The sequence below is a fragment of the Rhinopithecus bieti genome, unplaced genomic scaffold, assembly GCF_001698545.2.
Source record: "Rhinopithecus bieti isolate Rb0 unplaced genomic scaffold, ASM169854v2 scaffold_33652, whole genome shotgun sequence".
NCBI lineage: Eukaryota > Metazoa > Chordata > Mammalia > Primates > Cercopithecidae > Rhinopithecus > Rhinopithecus bieti.
Genome location: NW_016814761.1, coordinates 61,251 through 75,630, shown reverse-complemented (window position 1 = coordinate 75,630; position 14,380 = coordinate 61,251). Strand labels below are relative to the sequence as shown.

The 14,380-nt window shown below is 55.7% G+C and overlaps 1 protein-coding gene across 7 annotated transcripts in view; it reads left to right on the top strand.

Moving 5' to 3' along the window:
• Positions 1-6: 6 nt before the first annotated feature.
• Positions 7-14,380, top strand: part of ATP13A2 (ATPase cation transporting 13A2) — a 29,319-nt gene continuing 14,945 nt past the window's right edge. For 3 of the 7 annotated variants that reach the window (XM_017852079.1, XM_017852080.1, XM_017852075.1), the window contains exons 1-11: positions 7-103; positions 7,132-7,226; positions 7,354-7,536; positions 7,838-7,896; positions 8,081-8,195; positions 8,490-8,569; positions 10,510-10,587; positions 10,781-10,850; positions 12,697-12,831; positions 12,919-12,985; positions 13,082-13,213. In XM_017852079.1, coding sequence (XP_017707568.1) covers positions 94-103; positions 7,132-7,226; positions 7,354-7,536; positions 7,838-7,896; positions 8,081-8,195; positions 8,490-8,569; positions 10,510-10,587; positions 10,781-10,850; positions 12,697-12,831; positions 12,919-12,985; positions 13,082-13,213 — 1,024 coding nt within the window. In that variant the 5' untranslated portion in view covers positions 7-93. Of the gene's footprint in view, positions 104-7,131; positions 7,227-7,353; positions 7,537-7,837; positions 7,897-8,080; positions 8,196-8,489; positions 8,570-10,509; positions 10,588-10,780; positions 10,851-12,696; positions 12,832-12,918; positions 12,986-13,081; positions 13,214-14,380 lie in introns of those variants that run through there. The other 4 variants (XM_017852076.1, XM_017852078.1, XM_017852082.1 and 1 more) reach the window with 4 other exon arrangements.

Sequence of the window (14,380 nt, the reverse complement as noted above, 5' to 3'; positions counted from 1 at the left end):
CCCGGACCGCGCCCCTGCCCAGGGCCTTGCGCACGCCGGGGCCCAGGCCGAGGGCCGCAGCGCCGGGGCCGGCGATGAGCGCGAGGAGCCGGCATGAGCGCAGGTGAGTGCGGAGCCCGGGTCAGCCCGAGCCCTGTGCGGTCCCCGGCCCGCCCGTAGTCGTCGCCCCTTCGAGGGAAAGGGGGAGGTGACGCCCCCCACCGCGGGGTCGCGAGCCCAGGGAGCGGGCCCTGGGCTAGGATCCTGGGCCGTCCCCTCCCTTTTGACGGGGACTCGGCCCCGGTTTCTTCCCAGAGACGCCGAGGCCGGGGATGGCGTCGACGCGCACAGCCGGTCCCTCCCCTCCCCTGCACCCCACAGCCGCGGAATTGAAAGCTGGGCGCTTGTGCAAGAGGGTCCTGGGGCCGTGCGGGGACGGGGAGGCCACCCCACGTCCACTTAATTGGATCTCACCCCGAGTGACGGATGTCCAGGTCGGGGAGGCGGCTGCATCCTCGGGCCTCTGGGCAACCCCTCTGGGCTGAATGAATGAATGGGGTTGGGGAAGCCGGGACTGCATTTTCTGGGTAGATGTCCTGGGCCACAGCACCACTCCTGAACCCCTGCCTCAGGCCCCCAGAGAAAAGCCGTCACACCCAGGACCAAGGACCACACCCTCCATGCGACCCATCCCGGGCCAGATGTCCTACGCCCACTCCTCCAGGGTCTAATTTAAATCCCACCTGCTGGGAATGGGGCCAGTCACCCTCCTCTATCCAGAAAAGTCTCATCTCAGTGTCTGTCACTCAGCCTCCAGCCCCACAGCCTAGAGTGCACCCCTGGCGAGGGAGGGGAAAGAATGAGGAAAGACGTCCCCTAGAATGCGGATCCAAAGATGGGAAGACCGTTCACACACACTCCCGCCCCAGCCTGGCAGAAGACAGGAGCTCCCTGCCGCCGGGAACCACAGCCCCGGAGGAGGCAGCCGCCCTGGGCTGCTGCCAGGTCACCAGCCGGAAGCCGAGGCTTCCGCAGGAAATAAGAGGTCCCAAATGGCTCTAGCCCCTCCGCTCCACAGTGCTGGTGACATTGCCCCGGGGCTGTGACCTCAGACCAGGTTCAAGTCCAGTCTTGGCTGCTCATAGCTGTGTGACTTTGTGCTTGTTAATCCGCTTCTCTGAGCCTCATTTTAAATGAGAATCCTAATCTGTACTTTTCATGGAATGGTCGTAAGGAGGAATGTGCTCATTCAGACACACTCATTTCCAGCTTCTCCTCTTTCAAACTCTATGACGCTGGACAAGGGATTCACATGCTGTGCCTCAGTTTCCCCAACTGTACAATGGGGATAATCATAGTCACTACCCCAGAGGGTTTTGTGTGAAGCTTCATTGAGTTAGCACACTGAAGGGCTTCCACAGGGCATGGTGAGCGCTCCATGGGAGTTGCTGTTAATCAGAAGAGCAATGACAGGCCAGGCACGGTGGCTCACGCCTGTAATCCCAGCACTTTGGGAGGCCGAGGCGGGCAGATTACTTGAGGTCAGGAGTTCAAGACCAGCCTGGCCAACATGGCGAAACCCCATCTCTACTAAAAATACAAAAATTAGCTGAGTGTGGTGGCGTGTGCCTGTAGTCTCAGCTACTTCAGAAAGCTGAGGCAGGAGAATCACTTGAACCTGGGAGGCAGAGGGTGCAGTGAGCCGAGATCTCGCCACTGCACTCCAGCCTGGGAGACGGGGAGACTCCATCTCAAAAAAAAGAAGAGCGATGCCATCATGAAGGTGCTCTCGCCCCCCACACAGCCTGTGGGTGCCTGTTCTGGGCTGGTCTGAGCTGGTGAGTGTTCGGATACCCTCCCGCAGCAGCCCTGGGGAGACTGGGCTGTGGCTGGGGATAAACAGATGTACTGCAGGAGAGAGTGCCCTGGGCATGATCCTTGCAGGGAGGGGCTCTGGAGGTTTCCACACCAGTGACTTCCTCCCTCAAGTTCTGTACCCCTTCTCCTCCTTGCCAAGGTTGACAGAAAGTGTCATTGTGAAGTGACAGTCATACGATTGATATGAGGAAGAACTTCCCAGGGGGACCGCTGTTTACATACTGGGGACTCCACCCTCTTTATGAAGAACCTTTTGTTCATAAAGAGTCTCGAGGCTGGGCCTGGTGGCTCAAACCTGTAATCCCAGCACTTTGGGAGGCTGAGGTAGGAGCATCGCATGAGGCCAGGAGTTCAAGATCAGCCTGGGGAACAAAATGAGACCCTGTCCCTACTAAAAAAAAATAAGCCAGGTGCAGTGGCACCTGCCTATAGTGCCAGCTACCTGGGAGGCTGAGGCAGGAGGACCTCCTTTAGCCCAGGAGATCAAGGCTGCAGTGAGCTAGGATCGGGCCACTGTGCTTCAGCAGCCTGGGTGACAGAGTGAGACCCTGTCTCCTTTTTTTTTTTTTTTGAGACGGTGTCTTGCTCTGCTGCCCAGGCTGCAGTGCAGTGGCCGGATCTCAGCTCACTGCAAGCTCCGCCTCCCGGGTTCACGCCATTCTCCTGCCTCAGGCTCCTGAGTAGCTGGGACTACAGGGGCCTGCCACCTCGCCCGGCTAGTTTTTTGTATTTTTTAGTAGAGACAGGGTTTCACCGTGTTAGCCAGGATGGTCTCGATCTCCTGACTTCGTGATCCGCCTCCCAAAGTGCTGGGATTACAGGCTTGAGCCACCGCGCCCAGCCGACCCTGTCTCTTTAAAAAAAAAAAAAAAAAAAAAAAAAAAAAAAAAAAAAAAAAACAAGGAAGAGGCTCGAGCCCCTCCCACCCCACTCCCAGCACCTTTGCCTTCAAGCTCTGTTGTGTCCATGAGACGGACATTCATTCATTCAGTCAGTCAGTGTTTCCTGACCCCCCAGCACATGGCAGGTACTGTGAGCAGGCAGGGCAGTGACACCCACACGAGCCTGATGCTGATGGGAATGTCAGGAGTAGGTGTGCTGGGCAGAGAGGACCTGGGAGTAAGGTCTGCCCTGTTCTAGCTTTGAGACAAGTCTGAGGGCAGCTGCCCCAGAGGCTCAGGGCTCTCGTTTGTCAAACTGGGTAAGGGAGCTCACCTTGTGGGTTGGTGCGGGAGGAAATCAAATCAGCACCACAGTGATGGCTCCTTTCCCATCCCTGAGCCCGCTGGGCTGTTGGCCTGAGGGTTTGTTTGTTTGTTTGTTTGTTTGTTTGTTTGTTTTTGAGTCTCGCTCTGTCACCCAGGCTGGAGTGCAGTGGCGTAATCTCAGCTCACTGCAAGCTCCGCCTTCTGGGTTCACGCCATTCTCCCGCCTCAGCCTCCCAAGTAGCTGGGACTACAGGCGCCCGCCACCACACCCGACTAATTTTGTTTTTGTATTTTTAGTAGAGACAGAGTTTCACCGTGTTAGCCAGGATGGTCTCAGCTAGTCTCAATCTCCTGACCTTGTGATCCACCCGCCTCAGGCTCCCAAAGGGCTGGGATTACAGGCGTGAGCCACTGCACCTGGCTGGCCTGAGGGTTTTAAGGTACAAGGAGCAACTGTTGAATGGGCCTAGGGAGCCGTGGGCAGCCAGGACTTCAGACAGCATGGTGATGTGAAAGGAGAAGAGAGCCTGGGAAATGGATGAGCAGAAGCCACGCGCCCCTGGCCCGGGAGCCGGGTCCTGCTCACCTCTCCAGGCAACCCCGCCAAGAAACTTCAAATGCCTGGGCCAAGCCAGCTTCTGCCTCCCTATGTGCTGGATGCTTCGGGACTATCATCCTAGAGATGAGAAATGGAAGCCCAGAGAGGCAAAGGCACTTGCTGTATGAAACACAGCATCAAAAAAGAAATTCTTAGGAACAAATGATGGGCAAAAAGACAGAACCCCATCTCTACAAAAAAAAATTAGCTGGGCGTGGTGGTCTGTGCCTGTAGTCCCAGCTATTTGGAGGCTGAGGTGGGAGAATCGCTTGAGCCTGGGAGGTCAAGGCTGCAGTGAGCTATGATTGCGACACTGCACTCCAGCCTGGGTGACAGAGAGAGACTGTGTCTCAAAAAAATACTTATACACTGAAAACTGTAAGCTGGGCCTGGTGGCTCATGCGTGTAATCCCAGCACTTTGGGAGGCCGAGGCTACAAGAGTGAAAAATAAATAAATAAATTAATTAATGAAAGGAGATCACAACCGAGGTTACCTGGCAGGGTCAATACGTTCGCCATGTAAAGAGAGCCAGGGCAAGGTGACCCTGTGCACAGTGAGCCCTCTAGGAGTCTTGAAGCCAGAGTGCTTGGGGATGGGGCTATTCAGAGGCCGGGGGTACTGTGTCCACAGCAGCTGCCTGGGGCACTCTGGACTCTGGGTAGAAATTTTAGAAGGACTCAGACTGGGGGATGGAGGAGGGAGCCCAGAAAATCAGCAGCCTTCCCCACACCCGCCCAACTTTCCCAGCCTGCTCAGTGAACTTCTCCAGAGGCTCCTATGAAACCACAGATGCCCAGCGCCACCCCTGCCCCGGCCTGAGGAGTTGATCCAGCCAGTCTGGGGAGGGCCCCGGCATCTGCATGTGTAAAAGGGTGCTCCAGGTGGTCTAGGACCATAGATGAACCCTGACAGAGGCTGTCCAAGGGCGGGAGTGGTGAGCTTTACCCACTCTGGAACCCCAGAACATCCACTGGCTGCCTGCCCTGCTAAGGCCACAGCTCTACAGCACAGGAGGGAGGAGTGAAAAAAATATCTGTGGCCTGGCGCAGTGGCTCAGCCTGTCAGCCCAGCACTCAGGGAGGCGAGGTGGGTGGATCACCTGAGGTTGGCAGTTCGAGACCACCCTGACCAACATGGTGAAACCCCATCTCTACTGAAAATACAAAACTTAGCTGGGTGTGGTGACGGGTGCCTGTAATCCCAGCTACTCGGGAGGCTGAGGCAGGAGAATCGCTTGAACCTGGGAGGCAGAGGTTATAGTGAGCCAAAACCATGCCATTGTACTCCAGACTAGGCGACAGAGCGAGATTTCATCTCAAAAAAAAAAAAAAAGAAAAAAAGAATATCTACAATAGAACCACCTGATTACATTCACCAGTTTACCCATCTGTAAAGATAGGCCTGCAGGACTGACCTCTTATCAGTCCAGGCTCGACTTTGCATCTCCTCACTGCCAGACCTGGGCTGGGCATGGGATCGAATGAAGATAAGCAGCCATGACCCCTGCCCTCAGGGTGGGGACTGGATGAGGATGGCAAAGTGAGACCCAGAGCTCCAAGAAAGCTAATGGCTGGATGCACGAGCACCGCGGGGTCTTGGGGCACTGACCAGGCCCCATTCTCCAATTCTGGACCATACATAGCAGAGAGAACCACACACGCAAGGAAACAAGACACTATTGGCCCAGCATGGTGGCTCACGCCTGTAACCCCAGCAGTTTGGGAGGCCAAAGTGGGCAGATCACTTGAGGTCTGGAGTTTGAGACGAGCCTGGCCAACATGGTGAAACCCCATCTCTACAAAAAAACAAAATTACCTGGGCATGGTGGTGCCTGCCTGTAACCCCAGCAGTTTGGGAGGCCAGAGTGGGCAGATCACTTGAGGTCTGGAGTTCGAGACCANCCTGATTACATTCACCAGTTTACCCATCTGTAAAGATAGGCCTGCAGGACTGACCTCTTATCAGTCCAGGCTCGACTTTGCATCTCCTCACTGCCAGACCTGGGCTGGGCATGGGATCGAATGAAGATAAGCAGCCATGACCCCTGCCCTCAGGGTGGGGACTGGATGAGGATGGCAAAGTGAGACCCAGAGCTCCAAGAAAGCTAATGGCTGGATGCACGAGCACCGCGGGGTCTTGGGGCACTGACCAGGCCCCATTCTCCAATTCTGGACCATACATAGCAGAGAGAACCACACACGCAAGGAAACAAGACACTATTGGCCCAGCATGGTGGCTCACGCCTGTAACCCCAGCAGTTTGGGAGGCCAAAGTGGGCAGATCACTTGAGGTCTGGAGTTTGAGACGAGCCTGGCCAACATGGTGAAACCCCATCTCTACAAAAAAACAAAAATTACCTGGGCATGGTGGTGCCTGCCTGTAACCCCAGCAGTTTGGGAGGCCAGAGTGGGCAGATCACTTGAGGTCTGGAGTTCGAGACCAGCCTGGCCAACATGGTGAAACCCCATCTCTACAAAAAAAAACAAAAATTAGCTGGGCATGGTGGTGCCTGCCTGTAATCCCAGCTACTCAGGAGGCTGAGGCAGGAGAATCGCTTGAACCTGGGAGACAGAGGTTGCAGTGAGCCAAGATCACGTGACTGCACTCTAGCCTGGGTCACAGAGTGACACTCCGTCTCAAAAAAAAAAAAAACCACTGTGAGTAAGAACCGATAGAAAGAAGAGCCAGATAAGGGACACAGTAAGACATGAGCTTTGGGCTCTATCAGATCAGGTGCTTATTGTTTTTTGTTTTGTTTTGTTTTGTTTTTTGAGATGGAGTCTCACTCTGTCACCCAGGCTGGAGTGCAGTGGCATGATCTTGCCTCACTGCAACCTCCACCTCCCGGGTTCAAGTGATTTTCCCTGCCTCAGCCTCCTGAGTAGCTGAGATTACAGGCACGTGCCACCACGCCCGGCTAATATTTTTATTTTTAGTAGAGATGGGTTTCACCATATTAGCCAGGTTGGTCTCGAACTTCTTTTTTTTGTTTTTTGTTTTGTTTTGTTTTGTTTTTTTGAGGCGGAGTCTCGCTCTGTCGCCCGGGCTGGAGTGCAGTGGCCGGATGTCAGCTCACTGCAAGCTCCGCCTCCCGGGTTTACACCATTCTCCTGCCTCAGCCTCCGAAGTAACTGGGACTACAGGCGCCCGCCACCTCGCCCGGCTAGTTTTTTTTTTTTTGTATTTTTAGTAGAGATGGGGTTTCACCGTGTTAGCCAGGATGGTCTCGATCTCCTGACCTCGTGATCTGCCCGTCTCGGCCTCCAAAGTGCTAGGATTACAGGCTTGAGCCACCGCGCCCGGCCTGGTCTCGAACTTCTAACCTCAAGTGATCCACCCGCCTCGGCCTCCCAAAGTGCTGGGATTACAGGCGTGAGCCACCGCGCCCAGGCTGATGTTTATTGTTTTTAAGGAAGCAAGAGGAGGAGACGCCTCCCCAAATGACCTTTCTCTTTTCTGTCCACAGACAGCAGCCCTCTCGTGGGCAGCACGCCCACCGGTTATGGGACCCTGACGATAGGGACATCAATAGATCCCCTCAGCTCCTCAGTTTCATCCGTGGTGAGTGGGCAGAGCGGGGTGGGGAAAAGCTGCAGAGGCTGAATGCCCAGGCCCACCCAGACACCCCAGCTTCCTACTCCAGCCCTGCCCCCCCCCCGACCTGGGCCCTCTCTTGCTGCTTTCACAGAGGCTCAGCGGCTACTGTGGCAGTCCATGGAGGGTCATCGGCTATCACGTCGTGGTCTGGATGATGGCTGGGATCCCTTTGCTGCTCTTCCGTTGGAAGCCCCTGTGGGGGGTGCGGCTGCGGTTCCGGCCCTGCAACCTGGCCCACGCAGAAACACTCGTTATCGAAATAAGAGACAAAGAGGTGAGAGTCGGGCTGAGCCTGGGGCTAGAGAAGGGCAGTGAGGGTCAGGGTCGGGGGTGGAGGATGCTTGGGTGCCAATCCGGCCACTGACTTTCCATGGGACGTTAGGCAGGTCCTGTTCTTCTCTGGACCTCAGCTTTCCCATCTGAGCAGTGGGCACAAGAGACGGGTCGGGTGGTTTCTGGAGGGCTCCCCGTAGCCTTGATTTCTGCCTTCTCCAGCAGAGGCCCCCTGGCTGTGGGACAGGGCCTGGGAGGGGAGGGGACTCTTCCGGGACTGAGTCCACACCTCTGTGTTCCAGGATAGTTCCTGGCAGCTCTTCACTGTCCAGGTGCAGACTGAGGCCATCGGTGAGGGCAGGTGAGGCAGCCCCATTGCCGCTTCCCAGAAGCCCCTGATCCCCTGGCCTCCCCAACCCTCTGCCCCCCGATTAAGGCTGACTGTGGCACCTCCCATCCTAGGGAGGGAAGGTGGCTCTGTGAGCACAGGGAGGTACCAGGGCAGCTCCCAGAGCTTGATAGTAACTCCCACCCCCTCTCCCCAGCCTGGAGCCGCCCCCACAGGCCCAGGTGGAGGATGGCCGGAGCCAGGCGGCAGTGGGGGCGGTACCAGAGGGTGCCTGGAAGGATACGGCCCAGCTCCACAAGAGCGAGGAGGCGGTGAGTGGACGGGTGGGTTCTGGAAAAGTCCTTGCCCCTCTCTGGGCCTCAGTTTCATGATCTGTGCAATGGGAGAGTCAGACTTCATATTCTCCAATCACCTTTTGGTTTTGTTGTCCCAAACATCCAGGATGCTGTCTGAGCACGTTTACACTTTCAGGCCCCTCCCCACCTCTCCGTCTGGTGACTCCAGTCCCTGCCCGCTTACTCCCCATCCCTCAGCTCCTAGCACAAGCACACTCCTCCTGGGGCTGGGGCCAGCTTCCAACCCATCCTCTCCTCTCTCCCACCCAGAAGCGGGTGCTGCGGTATTACCTCTTCCAGGGTCAACGCTATATCTGGATCGACACCCAGCAAGCCTTCTACCAGGTCAGGTAGGAGTCAGGGCCTGTGTGGCTCTCATCACCTCCCAGAGTGGCACTGGCTCGGGCATAGATGGTGGCATGGCATGGCCTGGGCTCCCCCCTCACCTCTAATGCTTTTGCTCTCTGAAACCTTGGGCAGGTTACTGAGCCCCTCCAGGCCTGGGATTTCTGTCTGTAAATGGGGCATGAAGATAACTTCTTCCTCCTAGGATTGTTTTGATGGTGAAATAGATAATAATTCATGTAGGGCTTGGCACCGCGTCTGGTCCGAGGTGCTGATACCACTGTGAATCACACCATCAGCTCTGGACTCAGACTGTCCCCTCGGGGTTTAGTCATTGCTCTGCCACCTACAAAAGGCTTAAGAAACATGAGCTCGGGCCGGGCGCGGTGGCTCACCCCTGTAATCCCAGCACTTTGGGAGGCCAAGACAGGTGGATCACAAGGTCAGGAGTTCAAGACCAGCCTGGCCAAGATGCTGAAACCCTGTCTCCACTAAAAATACAGAAATTAGCTGAGCATGATGGCACGTGCCTGTAATCCCAGCTACTCAGGAGACTGAGGCAGGAGAATCGCCTGAACCCGGGCGGCAGAGGTTGCAGTAAGCTGAGATCACACCACTGCACTCCATCCTGCCTGGGTGACAGAACACGACTCCATCTCAAAAAAGAAAAACACAAGCTCACCACACACCTTAGTTTGTGTGTGTGTGTGTATGTATGTGCGTGTGTGTGGTTTTTTGTTTTGTTTGTTTGTTTTTTAAGATGGAGTTTCACTCTTGTTGCCCAGGCTGGAGTGCAATGGCACAAGCTCGGCTCACTGCACTTCCGCCTCCTGGGTTCGAGTGATTCTCCTGCCTCAGCCTCCCGAGTAGTTGGGATTACAGGTGCGCGCCACCACACCCAGCTAATTTTTGTAATTTTTGTAGGGACGGGGTTTCACCATGTTGGCCAGGCTGTTCTCGAATGCCTGAGCTCAGGTGATCTACCCACCTCAGCCTCCCAATGTGCTGGAATTACAGGCGTGAGCCCCCGGGACCTGCTCACACACCTTAGTTTGAATGCCCCAGGAGCAGACCCCCAGACGAGGGCGCAAGGGCAGGGAGTTGCTTTTGAAGCTGATCCCAGGCAGTGCTGGGGAAGGGACGGAAGCACGGAGGGAGGTTATGCTGGCTGCCACTGCCGTGGACACCCCGAGTTCAGTCACCCTGGGGATCTCCTCAGGACAGTGGAGACCACACACCTCCGGGCGACCTCACACAGGGAGTGAGGGAGCTGGGACACTTACCCATCAATTCCCTGCCATTATCAGTCATGGGACAGGAACCTTCTGCGCTTTCCAGGCTCACAGGCAAAGGGTGCACACACAGGCAGAAGGCCTCAGGTAAAGACAGGTGTTTTCAGGGTCCAGCTGTCATGTGGAGGTGAGGCAGAGGGGAGATGGGGATGGCAGCAACAGCCTCTGCTGCATGATGGGGATAATAGCAAAAATCACTTGTGCATTCATCACTTAGCAAATGGCAGGCACGTCCAAAGCAGTCCATGAGGCTTGCTCCACTTAATCCACCCATGGCCCTATGTGGTAGGTGCTGTCACTGCCCCTATTTTGCAGATGAGAAAACTGAGGCAGAGAGGTTAAGTGACTCTCCCAAGGTATCATCAGTGTAAATAGTGCCCTTATCACTAAATAACAGCCACTCTTTCACTGTTCATATTGTTAGCATCATCTCTCTGTTCTCCTTCTTCAGTGACTTGGTTTGGAGCCCAGTGAGAGGAATAAAAGGGCAAAGCCAAGCCTTGGGTTCAAGGGGGGCTTACTTGCTCCCAGGAGCTCAATGTGGCAGAAGAGGGATGGGGGTCCTGGAGCCAATAGTCTCCGGCCTGCACAGGGTAGGGGATGCAGAGCTCAGGCCCCATGGCCCATGTGTGTCCCCTCGCACCCATCCTCAGCCTGCTGGACCACGGCCGCTCTTGTGACGACATCCACCACTCCCGCCATGGCCTCAGCCTCCAGGACCAAACGGTGAGGTCAGTGCTGCCCTGGGCCGGGATGCCCTGAGAACCGAGGCTCCTTGTGTTGCTCCCCAATGTGGTTGGCTTCCAGTCACCTGCCTTCTCTGGGCCTCAGTTTCTCCAGCTGTAAAATGGGGAGCTCCTTCACCCCGGGAGGGTCCAGCCACAGCTCCTCCTACTCATGGCTTGACCTCATCCCCTCTTCCAGGAAGGCCATTTATGGCCCCAACGTGATCAGCGTACCGGTCAAGTCCTACCCCCAGCTGCTGGTGGACGAGGTAGGGCTATCCCTGGGTCTTGCTCCAGCCCTGGCTTGGCGTGCTGTGTGACCTTGGCCCAGGGCTTGCCTCCTCTGGGCCACTTTACGATGGCAACCAGGCCAGCTGTCCCCTTCTCCATAGTGGATCGTCATCTCAGAACCTGCCGCAGTCAGCCCAGCCAGAGAGACCAGGTCCAGGAATTGGAGGTTCTGCCCAAGGCTTGGGTCACAGATTGGGGCCCCACTTGCAGGGATTGGAGGCCAAGAGGCAAATCCGAGGCCGGGCGCAGTGGCTCAAGCCTGTAATCCCAGCACTTTGGGAGGCCGAGACGGGCGGATCACGAGGTCAGGAGATCAAGACCATCCTGGCCAACATGGTGAAACCCCGTCTCTACTAAAATACAAAAAACTAGCCGGGCGAGGTGGCGGGCGCCTGTAGTCCCAGCTACTCAGGAGGCTGAGGCGGGAGAATGGCGAGAACCCGGGAGGCGGAGCTTGCAGTGAGCTGAGATCCGGCCACTGCACTCCAGCCTGGGTGACAGAGCAAGACTCCGTCTCAAAAAAAAAAAAAAAAAAAAAAAGACAAATCCACATGGCCTAAGCTCCTACCGGGTCCCCAGAGACACACTCTAGAGCCTGGGTCCTCTCTGTGCATCCTCCACTTTGTGCTCCCAACAGCCCCGTGGGATGGGCCTGGGACTGCACTGTTCACACCTGAGAAACCCAAGCTTCAGTGGGAGGCTGTGACATGGCCCAGGTCACACAGGGACAAAGAGAAGCCAGTGAGTGACCTGGACACATCTAGGATAAAGTGTGAACATCCCAGCCCTCGGACCAGGATCAGGCACCATGAAAGAGAGAGAGATCTTTGAGTCTGGCCCCGTGTAAATCAGTCTGTCACTTAGGAGCTATGTGGTTTTTTGTTTTTTGTTTTTGAGATGGAGTTTTCTCTTGTTGCCCAGGTTGGAGTGCAGTGGCGTGATCTCGGCTCACTGCGACGTCTGCCTCCTGTGTTCAAGCGATTCTCCTGCTTGAGCCTCCTAAGTAGCTGGGACTACAGGCGCCCGCCACCACGCCCGGCTAATTTTTTTTTTTTTTTTTTTTTTTTTTTTGTATGTTTAGTAGATACGGGCTTTCACTATGTTGGCTAGGCTGATCTTGAACTCATGACCTCAGGTGACCCACCCACCTTGGCCTCCTAAATTGCTGGGATTACAGGCATGAGCCACCACACCCGGCTGGAACTATGTGGTTTTAGGCCAGTGGCTTAACCCTTCCATGCCTTGGTTTCCTCATCTGTAGAATGGTGCTAATGGTGGCACCCGCCTTGTGGAATTGTAATTGCTGTTGTGTGACACTTAGATAAAGTGCTTGCTTGGCATGTAGTGGGGGTTCAGTAAATACCCTTGTCCTATTTATTTATTTATTTATTTGTTTGTTTGTTTGTTTATATTTTTTGAGACAGGGTCTCTCTCTGTCACCCAGCCTGGAGTGCAGTGGTGCGATCTCAGCTCACTGCGACCTCCACCTCCCCGGCTTAAGTGATCCTCCCACCTCAGCCTCCTGAGTAGCTGGGAGCATAGGTACAGGCCACCCCATCAGGCTGATTTTTGTATTTTTTGTAGAGATGGGGTTTCGCCATGTTGACCAGGCTGGTCATAAACCCTTGTTCTCTTTAGAGTGGAGAAACTGAGGGCCCTGGGGATGTCTGGGTGGGTGGAGATGGGATTGACCAGGAGAAAGGCCTGGCTCCAGTCCTTTGGCAGCCACTGGGCCCTCTGCTCCCATGGGCACAGGAGACCCAGCCTGTGACTGGGCTGCCCTGGGGGACGCAGCCCTGACGCTGCCTCCTGCCCCCTCCCCAGGCACTGAACCCCTACTATGGGTTCCAGGCCTTCAGCATCGCGCTGTGGCTGGCTGACCACTACTACTGGTACGCCCTGTGCATCTTCCTCATTTCCGCCATCTCCATCTGCCTGTCGCTGTACAAGACCAGAAAGGTGAGTGCCATGAGGTGGGTGGGGACAGGGCAGGTGGGTCCCCAGGGGCCCCCACCCACTTACAGCCTTCTTGTCCCCTGCCCACAGCAAAGCCAGACTCTAAGGGACATGGTCAAGCTGTCCATGCGGGTGTGCGTGTGCCGACCAGGGGGAGGTGAGGAGCTAGAGCCCAGGGAGTGGGGGCAGGAACCTGGGGGGCGTGGCTAGGGCTGGCCCCACCTAGCTGAGCTCCTCTCCTACCTGCCTGCAGAGGAAGAGTGGGTGGACTCCAGTGAGCTAGTGCCCGGAGACTGCCTGGTGCTGCCCCAGGAGGGTGGGCTGATGCCTTGCGATGCGGCCCTGGTGGCCGGGGAGTGCATGGTGAATGAGAGCTCTCTGACAGGTGAGCCCCCAGCCCCTGGCCTGCAGCTTCCTTCCTCCCCTGCCATCCAACCCTTTGCCCTGCAGCAAAAGTTTTCATTTGAGTTTCCTTTTCCTTTTTTTTTTTTTGAGATGGAGTTTCACTCTGTTGTCCAGGCTGGAGTGCAGTGACATGATCTCAGCTCACTGCAGCCTCCACCCCCCGAGTTCAAGTGATTCTTGTGCCTCAGCCTCCTGAGTAGCTGGGACCACAGGTGCATACCACCAAGCCCAGCTAATTTTTGTATTTTTAGTAGAGATGGAGTTTCACTATGTTGCCCAGGCTGGTCTTGAACTCCTGACCTTAGGTTATCTACCCACCTCGGCCTCCCAAGGTGCTGGGATTGCAGGCGTGAGCCACCGCGCCCGGCCTCCTTTTCCTTTTTCTCTCAAGTAACAATCTCGGCTTTAGCACTTGCTGACCTCACACCCTTGGGCCATTACAACTTAACCTCTCCATGCCTCAGTTTCCTCTTCTGTAAGATGACTGTCAGTCGCTCCTCCTGGACAGAGTTGTGCAAAGCGCTTAACAGCGTGACAGGTGCAGCATAAATGGCTGGCCACCCAGTGCATCTGAGCTATTTCTTTCTTTCTTTTTTTTTTTGGAGATGGAGTTTCACTCTTATTGCCCAGACTGGAGTGCAGTGGTGCGATCTCAGCTCACTGCAACCTCCGCCTCCTGGGTTCAAGTGATTCTCCTGCCTCAGCCTCCCAAGTATTACTGGGATTACAGGCATGCACCACCACACTGGGCTAATTTTGTATTTTTAGTAGAGATGGGGTTTCACCATGTTGGTCAGGCAGGTCTCAAACTCCTGACCTCAAGTGATTCGCCCACCTCAGCCTCCCAAAGTGCTGGGATTACAGGCGTGAGCCACCGCACCTGGCTGCATCTGAGCTGTTTCTATACCAGTGCCCACTTTCAGGTCATAAAGATTCCAGATGGCACAGGAGAGTGGGAAGCCCTCTGCCAGAGTGAGAGACTGGGGTCCCCATTCACTCCCCCACAGACCCCTTCCCTTCCCTTCCCCTCCCCAGGGCAGCCACTGTGAAGGGTGTGAGGTGTCTTGCACGCCTTTTTCCGCATAACGTGTGTGCACATGTGCTGATATGCCTCTCCTTTTGTTCTGAATGTGGGATCGTGTGCTGT